Below are 14,123 nucleotides of genomic sequence, written 5' to 3'. Positions count from 1 at the left end.
TTACAGCTTAATTGAATGCAACCTGGTTCAAGCAGGCCAGAGCAACTAACATCCCTGGGCCACCCAACCTCACCTTGCAGGAAAAGGTGAATGAATTCACTGAAGAATTTGACACTTGGGCCAGCAAGCAACATTTCCACAGAAAGCATCAGCAACTGGGTAAGTAATAAAATTCCTGAATTGCTATCTCATAAACCCAAAGGCATCTTTAATGGTGATGAAACTGGCCTTGTACAGAAGCTGCATCCAAATGGAATGCTAACTTTCATCAACCAAAAATGTTCAGATGAGAGGAAAGCTGAGCAGCAAATTACTGTCATGGTTTGTACTAGCATGGTTGGGGGGGCGGGGGAAGAAAGCTGCTGCTGACTGGGAGTTCAGTCCACCCCCCCCCCCCCATTGTTTTTATGCTGCTGTTAGTCTGCCTGTGTAACCTAAAGAAACAACAAAAAGGCGTGTATGAATGGTGGTGCTTTTTGAGGAGCAGCGCTGTCACTTTGTCCAGAGCATAGTATTTCAAGGCAGAAAAGTCATGTTGATGGTTAACAACTGTGAGGCTTACATGAAGTGCCTGCGTCTAAAAGCAGAATCCATTGGCAACAGCTTTCTCCACTGTAAATTCAACCCACCAGCTGCATCTGACCGTCATGGATTCCACATGGGAACAGACAGCCGATGCTGAAGCAGGAAACCTCTTTGAGCGCGAGTTCTCTGTTGCAACTGTTAGACAGGAAGTTTGAATCCATTTTGAGTGTTGTTGAGGGAATGTTGACCAATAATAGTTGATGCTGTGTGGGGAGGGGGAATGTTGCTGTTCGTGAAATTGAGGAAGAGGCTCAAGCAAGTAGATCCGACGAGCAGGCAATGATAGAGAACCAGCCTCTATCATAGGCGCGGCTCTAATTTTTTTTTGTTCTCGGGATGTGGGTGATGCTGGCAACACTGCATTCATTGCTCGTCTCTAGTTTGTACAACTGAGTGACTGCTCAGGCATAAAGAGTCAACCACAAAGTGTGGACCAGAGTCACGTGTAGGCCACACTCTGCTCTCTCTCGCCTCCTTTATAGGCTTCCTCAAAATCTGCCTATTTGATCTTGCCTGGAATCCCAACCCTCTAATCCTTCACAATTCACTTCTCTGTTCTGGTTATTTTCATCCCTGAAACACTTTTATTTACATTAAAGTATAAGTTGTTGTAGCATTGATTTGACTAGTAATCCTAGTGTATTTCTGAAGTAAACTGCCAACAAAGATGGACTTAATCCCAGCTAGTTAGGAAGTAAGCCATTTCTCTGCTGCCCTCTGTTACCACTTGCATATGCCAGCACTGCGTGAGTCTGCACATCTCCCCTGTTTCACCCCTCATTATCGGAACAGTGTCTTGGCTCCTTTCTAGGCAAAGATTTCCTTTGTCCCACCTCGTCTCCATGCATACCGCCCCTCTCCACGCAATGAAATTCAGATCAGGATCACTACCAAGCAGTGGAAATTGCTCTTGTTTTCGTAGGTGTTTACATTAATTGTTTTGCCATTAATTATCATTAATGGAAATAATTGTTTTTATTAGGGGTCAGCTTTTTATGTTTAAAATGTTTCATGACATTTGTATTTGTTGTTGGATTACCTGGACCGATCTGGTCATCACAAGTAGGAGGGCCTCTTTTGCTGAGCCTCATTCATTTTACTGTATAGATTTTTGCTTTATAAGGTTATTTCCAATAATCTGTGTATGATCTGGGGGAACTTGAAAACTGGTTTTCTGTTTAAGTTTGCTGCTTTTGGTCTCATGTTGCACAATTACAAGACTGAACAAAATCAGTCTTAGACAAGCAATATCGAGGGTTAGGTATTCTGTTAATTAAAGTAAGATGTAATGTGTTTTTTGCTTCAGTAAAATTCATGTAATACTGGGTCTGAAAGTGTATATCTTTTTGTAAATGCTTATGGCGTGATTACACATGAATCTTTGATTTCTGCCAGCCATTGTTTTCATTCATTATGCTGCACATGCCAAATACTTGTGCCTACCTTTTTCTAATTTTCACCCTTCTCAAGGCCCTAACCCATGCTGAGATATAATTTGATGGTCACTAGCAGCTATCCCTTACATCACCAAAGTGACCATTCCTAATGGCAGCCTAGACAGTGAGTGTTGCCAGGCTATTCAACAGCTGATCTCAATCCTCTGTTCAACCAACATCCACACATATGCACTACTAATATGGATCACTGTGTAAACTCACTAAAATTGTTCCTTGGAGTAAAGAATACTTGAATTTACATGATGCCTTTTACATCTAAAACTAGCAGTGCTTTGCACAATGAATTACTTCTGAAGTTGTATGACAGTTATATAGGCAAACTAGTGCATTGTAACAATAGCACTTTCTAATGAACTTCATTAATTCCCTACATATGTCCTGTGCAGGTGAAAATGTTTGAGAGGACTCCGGAAGGATGATTTTTGCAACTCCTTTTTCTGCTCAGATGTATATCTTGTTTTTTAAAGGAATTATTAAATATAATGTATTAATACAAATGTTCCTCCCAATGTAGGAGGAGCAATCTGTCAAAGGTGCTGAAGAGCAAAGTTCCTCTCAAAAAGAAAAAAAAACCAAGCGTCCATATACTCCAGTAGAAAATCCCTCTAAGCGGAGGCATCTTCATTCAGGTACATACAAAGTAATCTCCACTTTTCACTTTTTTCTTTAAGGGGTGGGGGTAAAGCAAGGAGCTATTTTTTGATTAAAAATGTCTTGTAAGAATTTAAGCCTTTAGCTACCAATATTAAAATATTTTCTTGTTGCATTTTTTATACCTTAAGAGGAGAAATCTGCAGTAGAGAACAAAGATATGCCCAAACCTGTTGAAGAAGCTGTGCTAGTTCAAGTACAAGATGAAGAAAGGCCAACACAGTCTCGAGGCAAAATTACTTCAAAGCTTGAAGAAAAAGCAAGGTAGATTTCTGCTCTATAGCTATCATAATTTAAAGACTGTTACCTTTCAGTTACCTATAATACATTTCAAAAAGGGAAAAATCCAATTAATGTATCCCTTCCACTGACTTAATCCATTTCTATTGTATTAAAATTTTATTTAGTAAACTCTTAACACTATTCTGCAGTTAATAATTGTACAATTGCAATTATGGTTTTTTTTCAAAATATAGCTTCTGTGAAGTGACTGCCCTGAAGAAGGCTGGTATATATTATTACATCATAGCCTGCCAATTGGAAGTGCTTTAGTGACTTGAGAGGCACCTATTATGTAGTAAAGTTTCCCTTGGCTTTTACAATAGAAAGAATGAACTTGCAGCTGCATGTCCCTTAGCATCAAGGCAGCTTTTGACAGAGTGTGGCATCAAGGAGCCCTAGTAAAAGTGAAGTCAATGGGAATCGGGGAAAACTCTACACTGGCTAGAGTCATACCTAGCACAAAGGAAGATGGTTGTTGTTGTTGGAGGCCAATCATCTCAGCCCCAGGACATCGCTGCAGGAGTTCCTCGGCAGTGTCCTAGGCCCAACCATCTTCAGTTGCTTCATCACTGACTATCCCTCCATCATAAGGTCGGCAGTGGGGATGTTCGCTGATGACTGCACAGTGTTCAGTTCCATTCACAACTTCTCAGATAATGAAGCAGGCCATGCCCGAATGCAGCATGACATTCAGGCTTGGATTGAATAGTGGCAAGTAACTTTTGCGCCACAAAAGTGCCAGGCACTGACTATCTCCAACAAGCAAGAGTTTAACCATCGCCCCTTGACATTCAACGGCATTACCATTGCCGAATCCCCCACCATCAACATCCTGGGGGTCACCATTGATCAGAAGCTTAACTGGACCAGCCTCATAAATACTGTGACTACAAGAGCAGGTCAGAGGCTGGGTATTCTGCAGCAGGTGTCTCACCTCCTGATTCCCCAAAGCCTTTCCACCATCTACAAGGCACAAGTCAAGAGTGCGATGGAATACTCTCTACTTGCTTGGATGAGTGCAGCTCCAACAACACTCGAAGCTCGACACCATCCATGACAAAGCAGCCCGCTTGATTGGCACCCCATTCACCACCTTAAACATTCACTCCCTGCACCGTGGCTGCAGTGTGTACCATGTACAAGATGCACTGCAGCAACTCGCCAAGGCTTCTTCGACAGCACCTCCCAAACCCGCAACCTCAACCATTTAGAAGGACAAGGGCAGCAGGTGCATGGGAACACCATCACCTGCAAGTTCCCCTCTAAGTTACACACCATGCTGACTTGGAAATATATCACTATTCCTTCATCGTCGCTGGGTCAAAATCCTGGAACTCCCTCCCTAACAGCACATAGAAACATAGAAGATAGGAGCAGGAGTAGGCCATTCGGCCCCTCGAGCCTGCTCTGCCATTCAATGCGATCATGGCTGATCATCCAAATTCAGTACCCGGTCCCTGCTTTCTCCCCATACCCTTTGATCCCTTTAGCCTTAAGAAATATATCCAACTCCTTCTTGAATATATTTAATGAACTGGCTTCCACCGCCTTCTGTGGTAGAGAGTTCCACAGGTTCACCACTCTCTGGGTGAAGAAATTCCTCCTCATTTCTATCCTAAATGGCCTACCCTTTATCCTTAGACTGTGTCCCCTGGTTCTGGACTCCCTGACCATCGGGAACATCCTTCCTGCATTTAGTCTGTCCAGTCCTGTCAAAACTTTATAAGTTTCAATGAGATCACCTCTCATTCTTCTAAACTCCAGCGACTACAAGCCCAATCGACCCAATCTCTCATCGTACGTCATTCCTGCCATCCCAGGTATCAGCCTGGTGAATCTTCGCTGAACTCCTTCCATGGCAAGAACATCCTTCCTCAGATAAGGCGACCAAAACTGCACACAATACTCAAGATGTGGTCTCACCAAGGCCCTGTACAACTGCAGCAAGACATCCTTGTTCCTGCACTCAAACCCTCTCGCTACGAAGGCCAACGTACCATTTGCCTTCTTAACCGCCTGCTGCACCTGCATGCTTACCTTCAGCGACTGGTGCACAAGGACACCCAGGTCTCGTTGCACTTCCCCTACTCCCAATCTATTGTCATTTAGATAATCTGCCTTCCTGTTTTTGCCACCAAAGTGGACAACCTCACATTTATCCACGTTATATTGCATCTGCCATGTTTCTGCCCAATCACCCAACATGTCCAAATCATCCTGGAGTTTCTCGACATCCTCCTCACAGCATACGCGCCCAGCCAGCTTTGTGTCGTCTGCAAATTTGGAGATATTACATCTAGTTCCCTTGTCTAGATCATCATTAATATATATTGTGAATAGCTGGGGTCCAAGGACCGATCCCTGCGGTACCTCACTAGTCACTGCCTGCCACTTGGAAAAAGACCCGTTTATTCCAACTCTTTGCTTCCTGTCTGCCAACCAGTTCTCTATCCAAGTCAATACCTTGCCCCCAGTCCCATGTGCCTTAACTTTACACGCTAATCTCTTATGCGGGATCTTATCGAAGGCCTTCTGAAAGTCCAAATACACCACATCCACTGGGTTCTCCCTTATCTATTTTACCAGTTACATCCTCAAAAAATTCCAGTAGATTAGTCAATCACGATTTACTTTTTGTAAATCCATGTTGACTTTGTCCGATCCTGTCACTGTTTTCCAAGTGCTCTGCTATTACATCTTTTATAATGGACTCTAGCATTTTCCCCACTACCGATGTCAGGCTTACCGGTCTGTAATTCCCTGTTTTCTCTCTACCACCTTTTTTGAATAGTGGGGTAACATTAGCTACCCTCCAATCCATGGGTACTGTTCCAGATTCCATCGAATGTTGGAAGATGATCAGCAATGCATCTACTATTTCTAGGGCCACTTCCTTAAGTACCCTAGGATGTAGATTATCAGGCCCTGGGGATTTATCGGCCTTCAATCCCGTCAATTTCCCTAATACCATTTCCCTACAAATACTGATTTCTTTCAGTTCCTCCCTTTCATCAGACCCTATGTTCCCTGACATCTCTGGGAGGTTATTTGTGTCCTCCTTTGTGAAGACAGAACCAACATATGTATTTAGTTGGTCTGCCATTTCTTTGTTCCCCATTATAAATTCCCCTGATTCTGACTGCAAGGGACCTAAGCTTGACTTCAATCTTTTTCTCTTCACATACCTATAAAAGCTTTTACAGTCAGTGTTTATGTTCCCTGCAAGCTTACTCTCATATTCTATTTTCCCCTTCTTAATTAATCCCCTTGTCCTCCTTTGAATCCTAAATTGCTCCCAATCCTCAGGATTATTGCTTTTTCTGGCCAATTTATATGTCCTCTCCTTGGATCTTATGCTATCCCTAATTTCCCTTGTTAGGCTCGGTTGAGTCACCTTTTTTGTTTCATTTTTATGCCAAACTGGGATGAACAAATTCTGTAGTTCATCCATGCGGTCTTTGAATGTTTGTCATTGCCTATCCACCGTCAACCCTTTGAGTGACATTCCCCAATTAATCCTACCCAACTCGCGCCTCAGACCATCGTAGTTTCCTTTAATTAAATTTAGGACCTTAGTCTCTGAGTCAACTACTTCATTCTCCATCTTAATGAAGAATTCGATCATATTATGATCGCTCCGACCCAAGGGGCCTCGTACAACAAGATTGCTAATTAATCCTTTCTCGTTACATAATACCCAGTCTAAGATGGCCTGATCTCTGGTTGGTTCCTTGACATATTGGTCCAGGAAACCATCCCGTAAACACTCCGGGAATTCCTCCTCCACAATATTGTTACTAATTTGGTTAGCCCAATCTATATGTAGATTAAAGTCACCCATGATGACTGCTGTGCCCTTATTGCACGCTTCTTTAATTTCCCTTTTAATGCCATCCCCAACCTCCGCCTTACTGTTTGGAGGTCTATATACCACTCCCACTAACGTTTTCTGCCCCATGGTATTTCTCAATTCTACCCATACAGATTCCACATCAGAGCTAATACCCTTCCTTACAATTGTGTTGATCACTTCTTTAACCAGTAATGCTACCCCACCTCCCTTTCCTTTTTGCCTATCTTTCCTGAATATCGAATACCCCTGGATGTTGAGTTCCCAGCCTTGGCCATCCTTGAGCCACGTTTCCGTAATCCCAACCGAATCATATTCGTTTACCTCTATGCGCAGCCAATTCATCCACCTTATTACGAATGCTCCTCTCATCAAGACACAAAACCTTCAGGCTTGTTTTATTAATGCTCTTAGACCTATTAGAATTATTATTTACTGTGGCCATGTTTAATTTAAACCATTGCTTTCTCTGTCACTTTTGGTTTTTCTCCTTCCTTTTGCTTTTATCCTTGTTTCCCTTTCCTCTGTCCCCCTGCTCAGGTTCCTAACCCCCTGCCATCTTAGTTTAAACCCTCCCCCAGAGCACTAGCAAACACTCCCCCTAGGACGTCAGTTCCAGCCCTGCCCAGGTGTAAACTGTCCGGTTTGAACTGGTCCCACCTCCCCCAGAACCGGTTCCAATGTCCCAGGAACTTGAATCCCTCCCCGTTGCACCATTCCTCTAGCCACATATTCATCTGAAATATCCTTCTATTTCTACTCTGGCTAGCAAGTGGCACAAGTAGCAATCCTGAGATTACTACCTTTTGAGGTCCTATTGTTTAATTTACCTCCTAACACCCTATATTCAGCTTTTAAGACCTCATCCTGGTTTTTACCTATATCCTTGGTACCTATATGCACCACGACAACTGGCTGTTCACCCTCCCCTTCCAAAATGTTCTGCAGCCACTCTGAGACATCCTTGACCCTTGCACCAGGGAGGCAACACACCATCCTGGAGTCTCGTTTGCGGGCGCAGAAACTCCTTTCTATTCCTTGCGGGAGTACCTTCACCATACAGACTGCAGTGATTCAAGAAGGTGGCTCACCACAACCTTCTCGAGGGCAATTAGGGATGGGCAATAAATGCTGGTTTTGCCAGCGACGCCCACATCCCAGGAGTGAATTTTAAAATGTTCCTGGCGCATCCCAAAACACTTAGCATCTAATGTTATGTAAGCAAGTGCAGTAGCAAATTTTAACACAGCAGGTCCTACAAATTATAAATGAAATAATTGACCAGTTGATCTGGTTTTGATGGAGAGAAGAATGTTGATCAGGGCACCAGGCAAGCTCTACTTCTCTTCCAGTAGTGCCTTTTACATGCAGCTGAAAAGGCAAGCATTGTCTTGGTTTAATGTTTTATATGAAATATTGCACCTCCGACATTGCAACACACCCACAGCTTTGTTCAGAATCCTGCGGTGAGGTTTGTGCCTAGAACCTTCTGTCTCAGATGAGAGTGCTACCAACTCCTTGTGTAAGTTTAACATTTTCCAGAAATCAGTTTGTGATGTTTCTTTCATTATTGTTCTTGCATCTGTATATAGGCTAATCCATTTTGGGCTCAGTTGCATAAGTGACCTTCGGTTAAATTCATGAGTACCTTGTTGGAATGACTATAATTACATAGTAATGAAGGGATTAGTTGTCCATGTTACTGCTGGGATTTTGGCAGTAACAGCAAAAAGTAAAAATGTTATAACCAAAACTTTGCATCATACTTGACCTTCAGAATCTTAACTACGAAGGGACAGACTATTCACCGTGCAAGTTCAGTACATACAGTTCTGATATTTTATCCATTTTTTAGAAGCCAGACATCTGATTCAAGCGTTCAGAATAAACCAACCACTCGTGCAGCCAAAAAAATAAGCAGTCCTGAGCATGTGCCAGTAACTGAACGAGAACGGCGTTCATCAACTTCAGCAAAAGAGAAACCAACATCTGATTCAAAGGCTCGGAAATCTCCAGCAACGGTGTTGGTCACAAGGTAAGGCCACAAAGCACATGTTCATTTTGTACTGATCTATTTATCCCTCTTGTTGGAAATGAGTGCATATTTAATTATCTTCCTCTTGAGACATTTCAGCTGGTCTGAACAAAATATCTCCAGAATGCAATGCCCAGGATGTTTATAAAGTTAACTTTTTACAGATTTTTTGGGGATAGTTTGGTTTTGGTTTAATTTACTTGTTTGTTATACGGTTTACAACTGTTAAATAGGCTATTGTAGGAACTGGGGTTCCTAGCCAAAGAATTGAGATCGACTCAGAAAATCAAAAACAATAAAATTTAATGAACAAACGAAGCTGTACAGGAAACTGTAGGATACAATGCAAATGGGTCTGGTCTGCTTGAAAGCCTCTCTGGAAACTGCTAGAAGGTTCCGAGCTCAACTGCCAGCAGGTTCCGAGCTCTACTGCTAGCAAGTTCCGAGCTATGACGTCATCACGTTCTTCCCGCCGTTGAGAGATCACGTGACGGACGGCATGACGTCATCACCTGGAGTACAGGAAAGAAGCCCTAGTACAGTTAACAGATACATTAAAGGTGCAGCCCCCAGCTGTACTACATTGCTGTAAAAGGAACTATATACAATTGTCCGTAATCCTCTGGTGGTTCCGCCACATGCGCCCCCCCCCCCCCCCCCCCAGAATTGCTTTTAACAGACAAGGTAAGGCGAGAAGGGGGTCTGACGAGTCTGTCCGACCGACTGCGATACCCCGGCAGCTGGAACGGAGCGCTAGAAGACGAACTGGCCGTTGGCTGTGGTTGGGATGATGCCGCAGGCGGAGGAGAAGAGGAGGCCGGCTGTGGTCGACCCGGCGAGGCGGGCACTGGCGACTCGGCGGATGACTGTGGGTGTACTGGACCGGCAGTTGATGGTGGACGACCACGACGAGGCGGCTGAGCGGTGACTGGTTCGCTCAGATCCAGATGCGCCGGTTTCAACCGGTCGATGGAGATGTGGTCAGGCTTACCGCCGACGTCGACTGTGAAGGACTTGTCACCTGACGAGATGGCGCGGAACGGACCTGTGTAAGGCAGTTTGAGCGGGTTTTTGCGAGCATCCTGCCGAATGAACACGTATTCTGCGCTCTTAAGATCCACCGGGACATGGGAGCGCTGCAGGTCATGATGCGACGTAGGCACTGGGATGAAATTCCTAACCGCTTCCTGGTGGCTGACGAGCTGCTGAGCTGGGGACCAGGGTTCCGTGTGAGGAGGAAGAAAATCACCAGGCACTCTGAGTGGTTGGCCATAATCCAGCTCTGCTGAAGAAGAATGCAGGTCGTCCTTAGGCGCCGTGCGAAGACCTAGCAGCACCTAAGGGAGCCTGCCCACCCAACTAGGCCCACGGAGACTAGCACGCAGTGCGGCTTTAAGGGACCTGTGGAATCTTTCACACAGACCGTTCACCTGTGGATGGTAGGTGGTGGTACGATGAAGCTTGGTGCCCAAACCTTGAGCTACAGCGTTCCAAAGCTCGGAGGTAAATTGAGGCCCCCGGTCGGAGGAGATGTCAGCCGGTACCCCGAACCGAGCTACCCACGCCAAGATGAAGGCTCTGGAGACGTCTGCCACTGTGGTGGCAACCAAAGGAATTGCCTCTGGCCACCTGGTGGTGCGGTCTACCACAGTGAGGTGAGTGTACCCGCGAGAGGAAGGGAGAGGACCAACCACGTCCACGTGCACATGGTCGAATCGATGCTGTGGAGCCGGAAAAGTGGCGACTGGGGCCTTAACATGGCGTTGTATCTTGGACTTCTGGCAACTCACGCAGGTATTGGTCCAGTCACTGACGTCGAGATGCATGCCCTTCCAGACGAATTTCTTTGCCATAAGTCGTTGTGACGCTTTCATGCCAGGGTGTGACAACCCGTGGATAGTGTCAAATTCTCCTGCGCCATTCGACTGGAACGATTGGACGTGGGACGCCCATCGAGATGTCACACAGGAGTGTGGTCCCTGCGGCCTGGAAACTGACATCAGCCACTTGTAAGCTGGAAGGTGCGGTCCGGTATGCCTGCACTTCAGGGTCTGCCTTCTGTTCTTTTGCCAAACCAACATAGTCGACTCCCAGGTGTACTGCGTGGAGCTGGGCGCGGGAAAGACAATCCGCCACCAGGTTGTCTTTGCCCGAGACATGTATGTCGGTTGTAAATTCAGATATGTGCGTAAGATGACGTTGTTGCCGTGCCGACCATGGTTCCGCTGTCTTGGCCATCGCAAAAGTAAGTGGCTTGTGGTCTACAAAAGCCGTGAATGGGCGTCCTTCCAGTAGGAAGCGAAAATGGCGGATGGCCAGAAACAATGCCAACAACTCCCTATCAAAAGTACTATACTAGCGTTCGTTCTTCCGCAGTTGGCGGCTGACGAAAGCCAGTGGTTGCCATGTGCCGTCGACCCACTGCTCCTGTACTGCCCCGATGGCATAATCAGATGCGTCGGTGGTAAGGGCAATGGTTGCGCCCGGAAGGGGATGTGCCAACATGGTCGCAGCAGCCAAAGCGTTCTTAATGTCGAGGAAAGCCTGGTCCATCTGGGGTGTCCAATCGATCGGGTCTTTGCCCGATTTACCTCTGAGGGCCTCGTACAAAGGTTGCATCAACAATGCTGCCTTGGGGACGAACCGATGATAAAAATTGACCATTCCCAGAAATTCCTGGAGGGCCCTGATGGTCTGGGGAAGAGGTAACGAGGTGACTGCTTCCACCTTCGTGGCCAGCGGGACGGCACCTTTTCAGGTGATTCTGTGTCCCAGGAAATCAATGCTGTGCAACCCAAACTGGCACTTGGCCGGGTTGATAATAAGGCCATGTTGGCTGAGACGAGAAAAAAGGGTATGCAAGTGCGTAATGTGTTCTTTCGTGCTGTTACTGGCAATAAGGATGTCGTCTAGGTAGACGAAGATGAACGGCAGATCGCGCAACACGGAATCCATGAGACGTTGGAAGGCTTGTGCTGCATTCTTCAGCCCAAACGGCATACGAAGGAACTCAAAGAGCCCGAAAGGTGTGATAACGGCAGTTTTGGGGACGTCCTGAGGATGCACGGGCACTTGATAGCCTCGGACGAGGTCTACTTTGGAAAAGATGGAATTCCCTGCCAGATGGGCCGAAAAATCCTGAATGTGAGGAATTGGGTACCGATCCGGTGTGGTAGCCTCATTCAGGTGTCTGTAGTCGCCGCATGGTCGCCATCCGCCGCCCGGCTTAGGAACAATGTGTAATGGCGAGGACCAAGGACTATTCAAACGTCGAATAATACCCAGGCGTTCCATTGTATGGAACTCCGCCTTGGCGGCCGCGAGTTCACCAGGTCCCAGCCTTCAAGCTCTCGCATAAACGGGGGATCCTGTCGTGGTAATGTGGTGCGCCACACCGTGCCTCGCGACTGAAGAAGAAAATGTGGGCCTGGTGAGCTCAGGGAACTCGCTGAGAAGACGAGAGAACTCATTTGGAGATGGGACTGCACAGGCAACTGACCAAGACATCGCGGTGCTTCGGTGGCAGGGGACCGAGTGAAAAGTGGAGGCACTGATTAGCCGGCAGTGTCGGACGTCGACGAGAAACGCGTTTGCGCAGAAGAAATCTGCCCCCAGGATGGCCTGTGAGACTTTCGCCGTGATGAACTCCCAAACAAAACGTTGGCCGCCAAAACTCAACTGGACCCTACGCTTTCCGAACGTGCGAATGGCCGCACCATTGGCTGCCTCGAGGGGGGGACCTTGACCGCCGAATTGAAGATCTAGCTTCGACGCTGGTAGGATACTGCACTGGGAGCCAGTATCACAGAGAAAACGTCGCCCTGACAGGGAGTCTCTAATGTATAGGAGTTTCCCTGCGGACCCCATGGCCGTCGCAACTCCGGCGCGTCCCTTAGGCCTTATTGATCTTCTCAGAAACCACTGGTTTGAGGTAGGTTTTTTTTGGTGAGAAACTACAGGGCGGACTGCAATTTCTGTCCTTCGCGCCGAAGCGAGCGTGGTATGCACACCAGCCTGCAGCAGGAGGAGTCATAGAAACATAGAAGATAGGAGTAGGCCATTCGGCCCTTCGAACCTGCTCCGCCATTCAATGAGATCATGGCTGATCATCCAAATTCAGTACCCTGTCCCTGCCTTCTCCCCATATCCCTTGATCCCTTTAGCCTTAAGAAATATATCCAACTCTTTCTTGAATATATTTAATGAACTGGCCCCCACCGCCCTCTGTGGCAGAGAATTCCACAGGTTCACCACTCTCTGGGTGAAGAAATTCCTCCTCATTTCAGTCCTAAATGGCTTACCCCTTATCCTTAGAATATGACCCCTGGTTCTGGACTCCCTGGCCATCAGAAACATCCTTCCTGCATCTAGTCTGTCCAGGCCTGACAGAATTTTATAGGTTTCGATGAGATCCCCTCTCAATCTTCTAAACTCCAGTGAGTATAAGCCCAATCGACACAATCTCTCCTCATACGTCATTCCTGCCATCCCAGGTATCAGCCTGGTGAATCTTCGCTGCACTCCTTCCATGGCAAGCACATCCTTCTTCAGGTAAGGCGACCAAAACTGCACACAATACTCAAGGTGCGGTCTCACCAAGGCCCTGTACAACTGTAGCAAGACATCCTTGTTCCTGTACTCGAACCCTCTTGCTACGAAGGCCAACATACCGTTTGCCTTCTTAACCGCCTGCTGCACCTGCATGCTTACCTTCAGCGACTGGTGCACAAGAACACCCAGGTCTCTGCACTTCCCCTTCTCCCAATCTATTGCCATTCAAATAATCTGCCTTCCTGTTTTTGCCACCAAAGTGGATAACCTCACATTTATCCACATTATAGTGCATTTGCCATGTTTCTGCCCAATCACCCAACCTGTCCAAATCGTACTGGAGTTTCACGACATCCTCCTCACAACTTACCTTCCCACCCAGCTTTGTGTCGTCTGCAAATTTGGAGATATTACATCCAATTCCCTCGTCCAGATCGTGAATATATATTGTGAACAGCTGGGGTCCTAGGACCGATCCTTGTGGTACCCCACGAGTCACTGCCTGCCACTTGGAAAATGACCCGTTTATTCCAACTCTTTGCTTTCTGTCCGCCAACCAGTTCTCTATCCAAGTCAATACCTTGCCCCCAATCCTATGTGCCTTAATTTTGCACGCTAATCTCTTATGTGGGACCTTATCGAAAGCCTTCTGAAAGTCCAAATACACCACATCCACTGGTTCTCCCTTATCTATTCGGATTCGCTCTTGTGG

At 46.4% G+C, this 14,123-nt stretch overlaps 1 protein-coding gene across 2 annotated transcripts in view; it reads left to right on the top strand.

The window, feature by feature from the left end:
* The window catches only part of bod1l1 (biorientation of chromosomes in cell division 1-like 1), an 87,756-nt gene that overhangs the window by 68,490 nt on the left and 5,143 nt on the right, over nt 1–14,123 (top strand). For both annotated transcript variants that reach the window (XM_085965895.1, XM_085965886.1), the window contains exons 12-14: nt 2,557–2,671; nt 2,825–2,957; nt 8,681–8,860. In XM_085965895.1, the coding sequence (XP_085822021.1) occupies nt 2,557–2,671; nt 2,825–2,957; nt 8,681–8,860 (428 nt within the window). The remainder of the gene's footprint in view (nt 1–2,556; nt 2,672–2,824; nt 2,958–8,680; nt 8,861–14,123) is intronic.

Source organism: Somniosus microcephalus, chromosome 2, assembly GCF_052327205.1.
Source record: "Somniosus microcephalus isolate GS21.2 chromosome 2, FLI_Smic_1.0, whole genome shotgun sequence".
NCBI lineage: Eukaryota > Metazoa > Chordata > Chondrichthyes > Squaliformes > Somniosidae > Somniosus > Somniosus microcephalus.
Note: the sequence above shows the minus strand (reverse complement) of the source record. Positions and strands in the feature narration are given on the sequence as shown.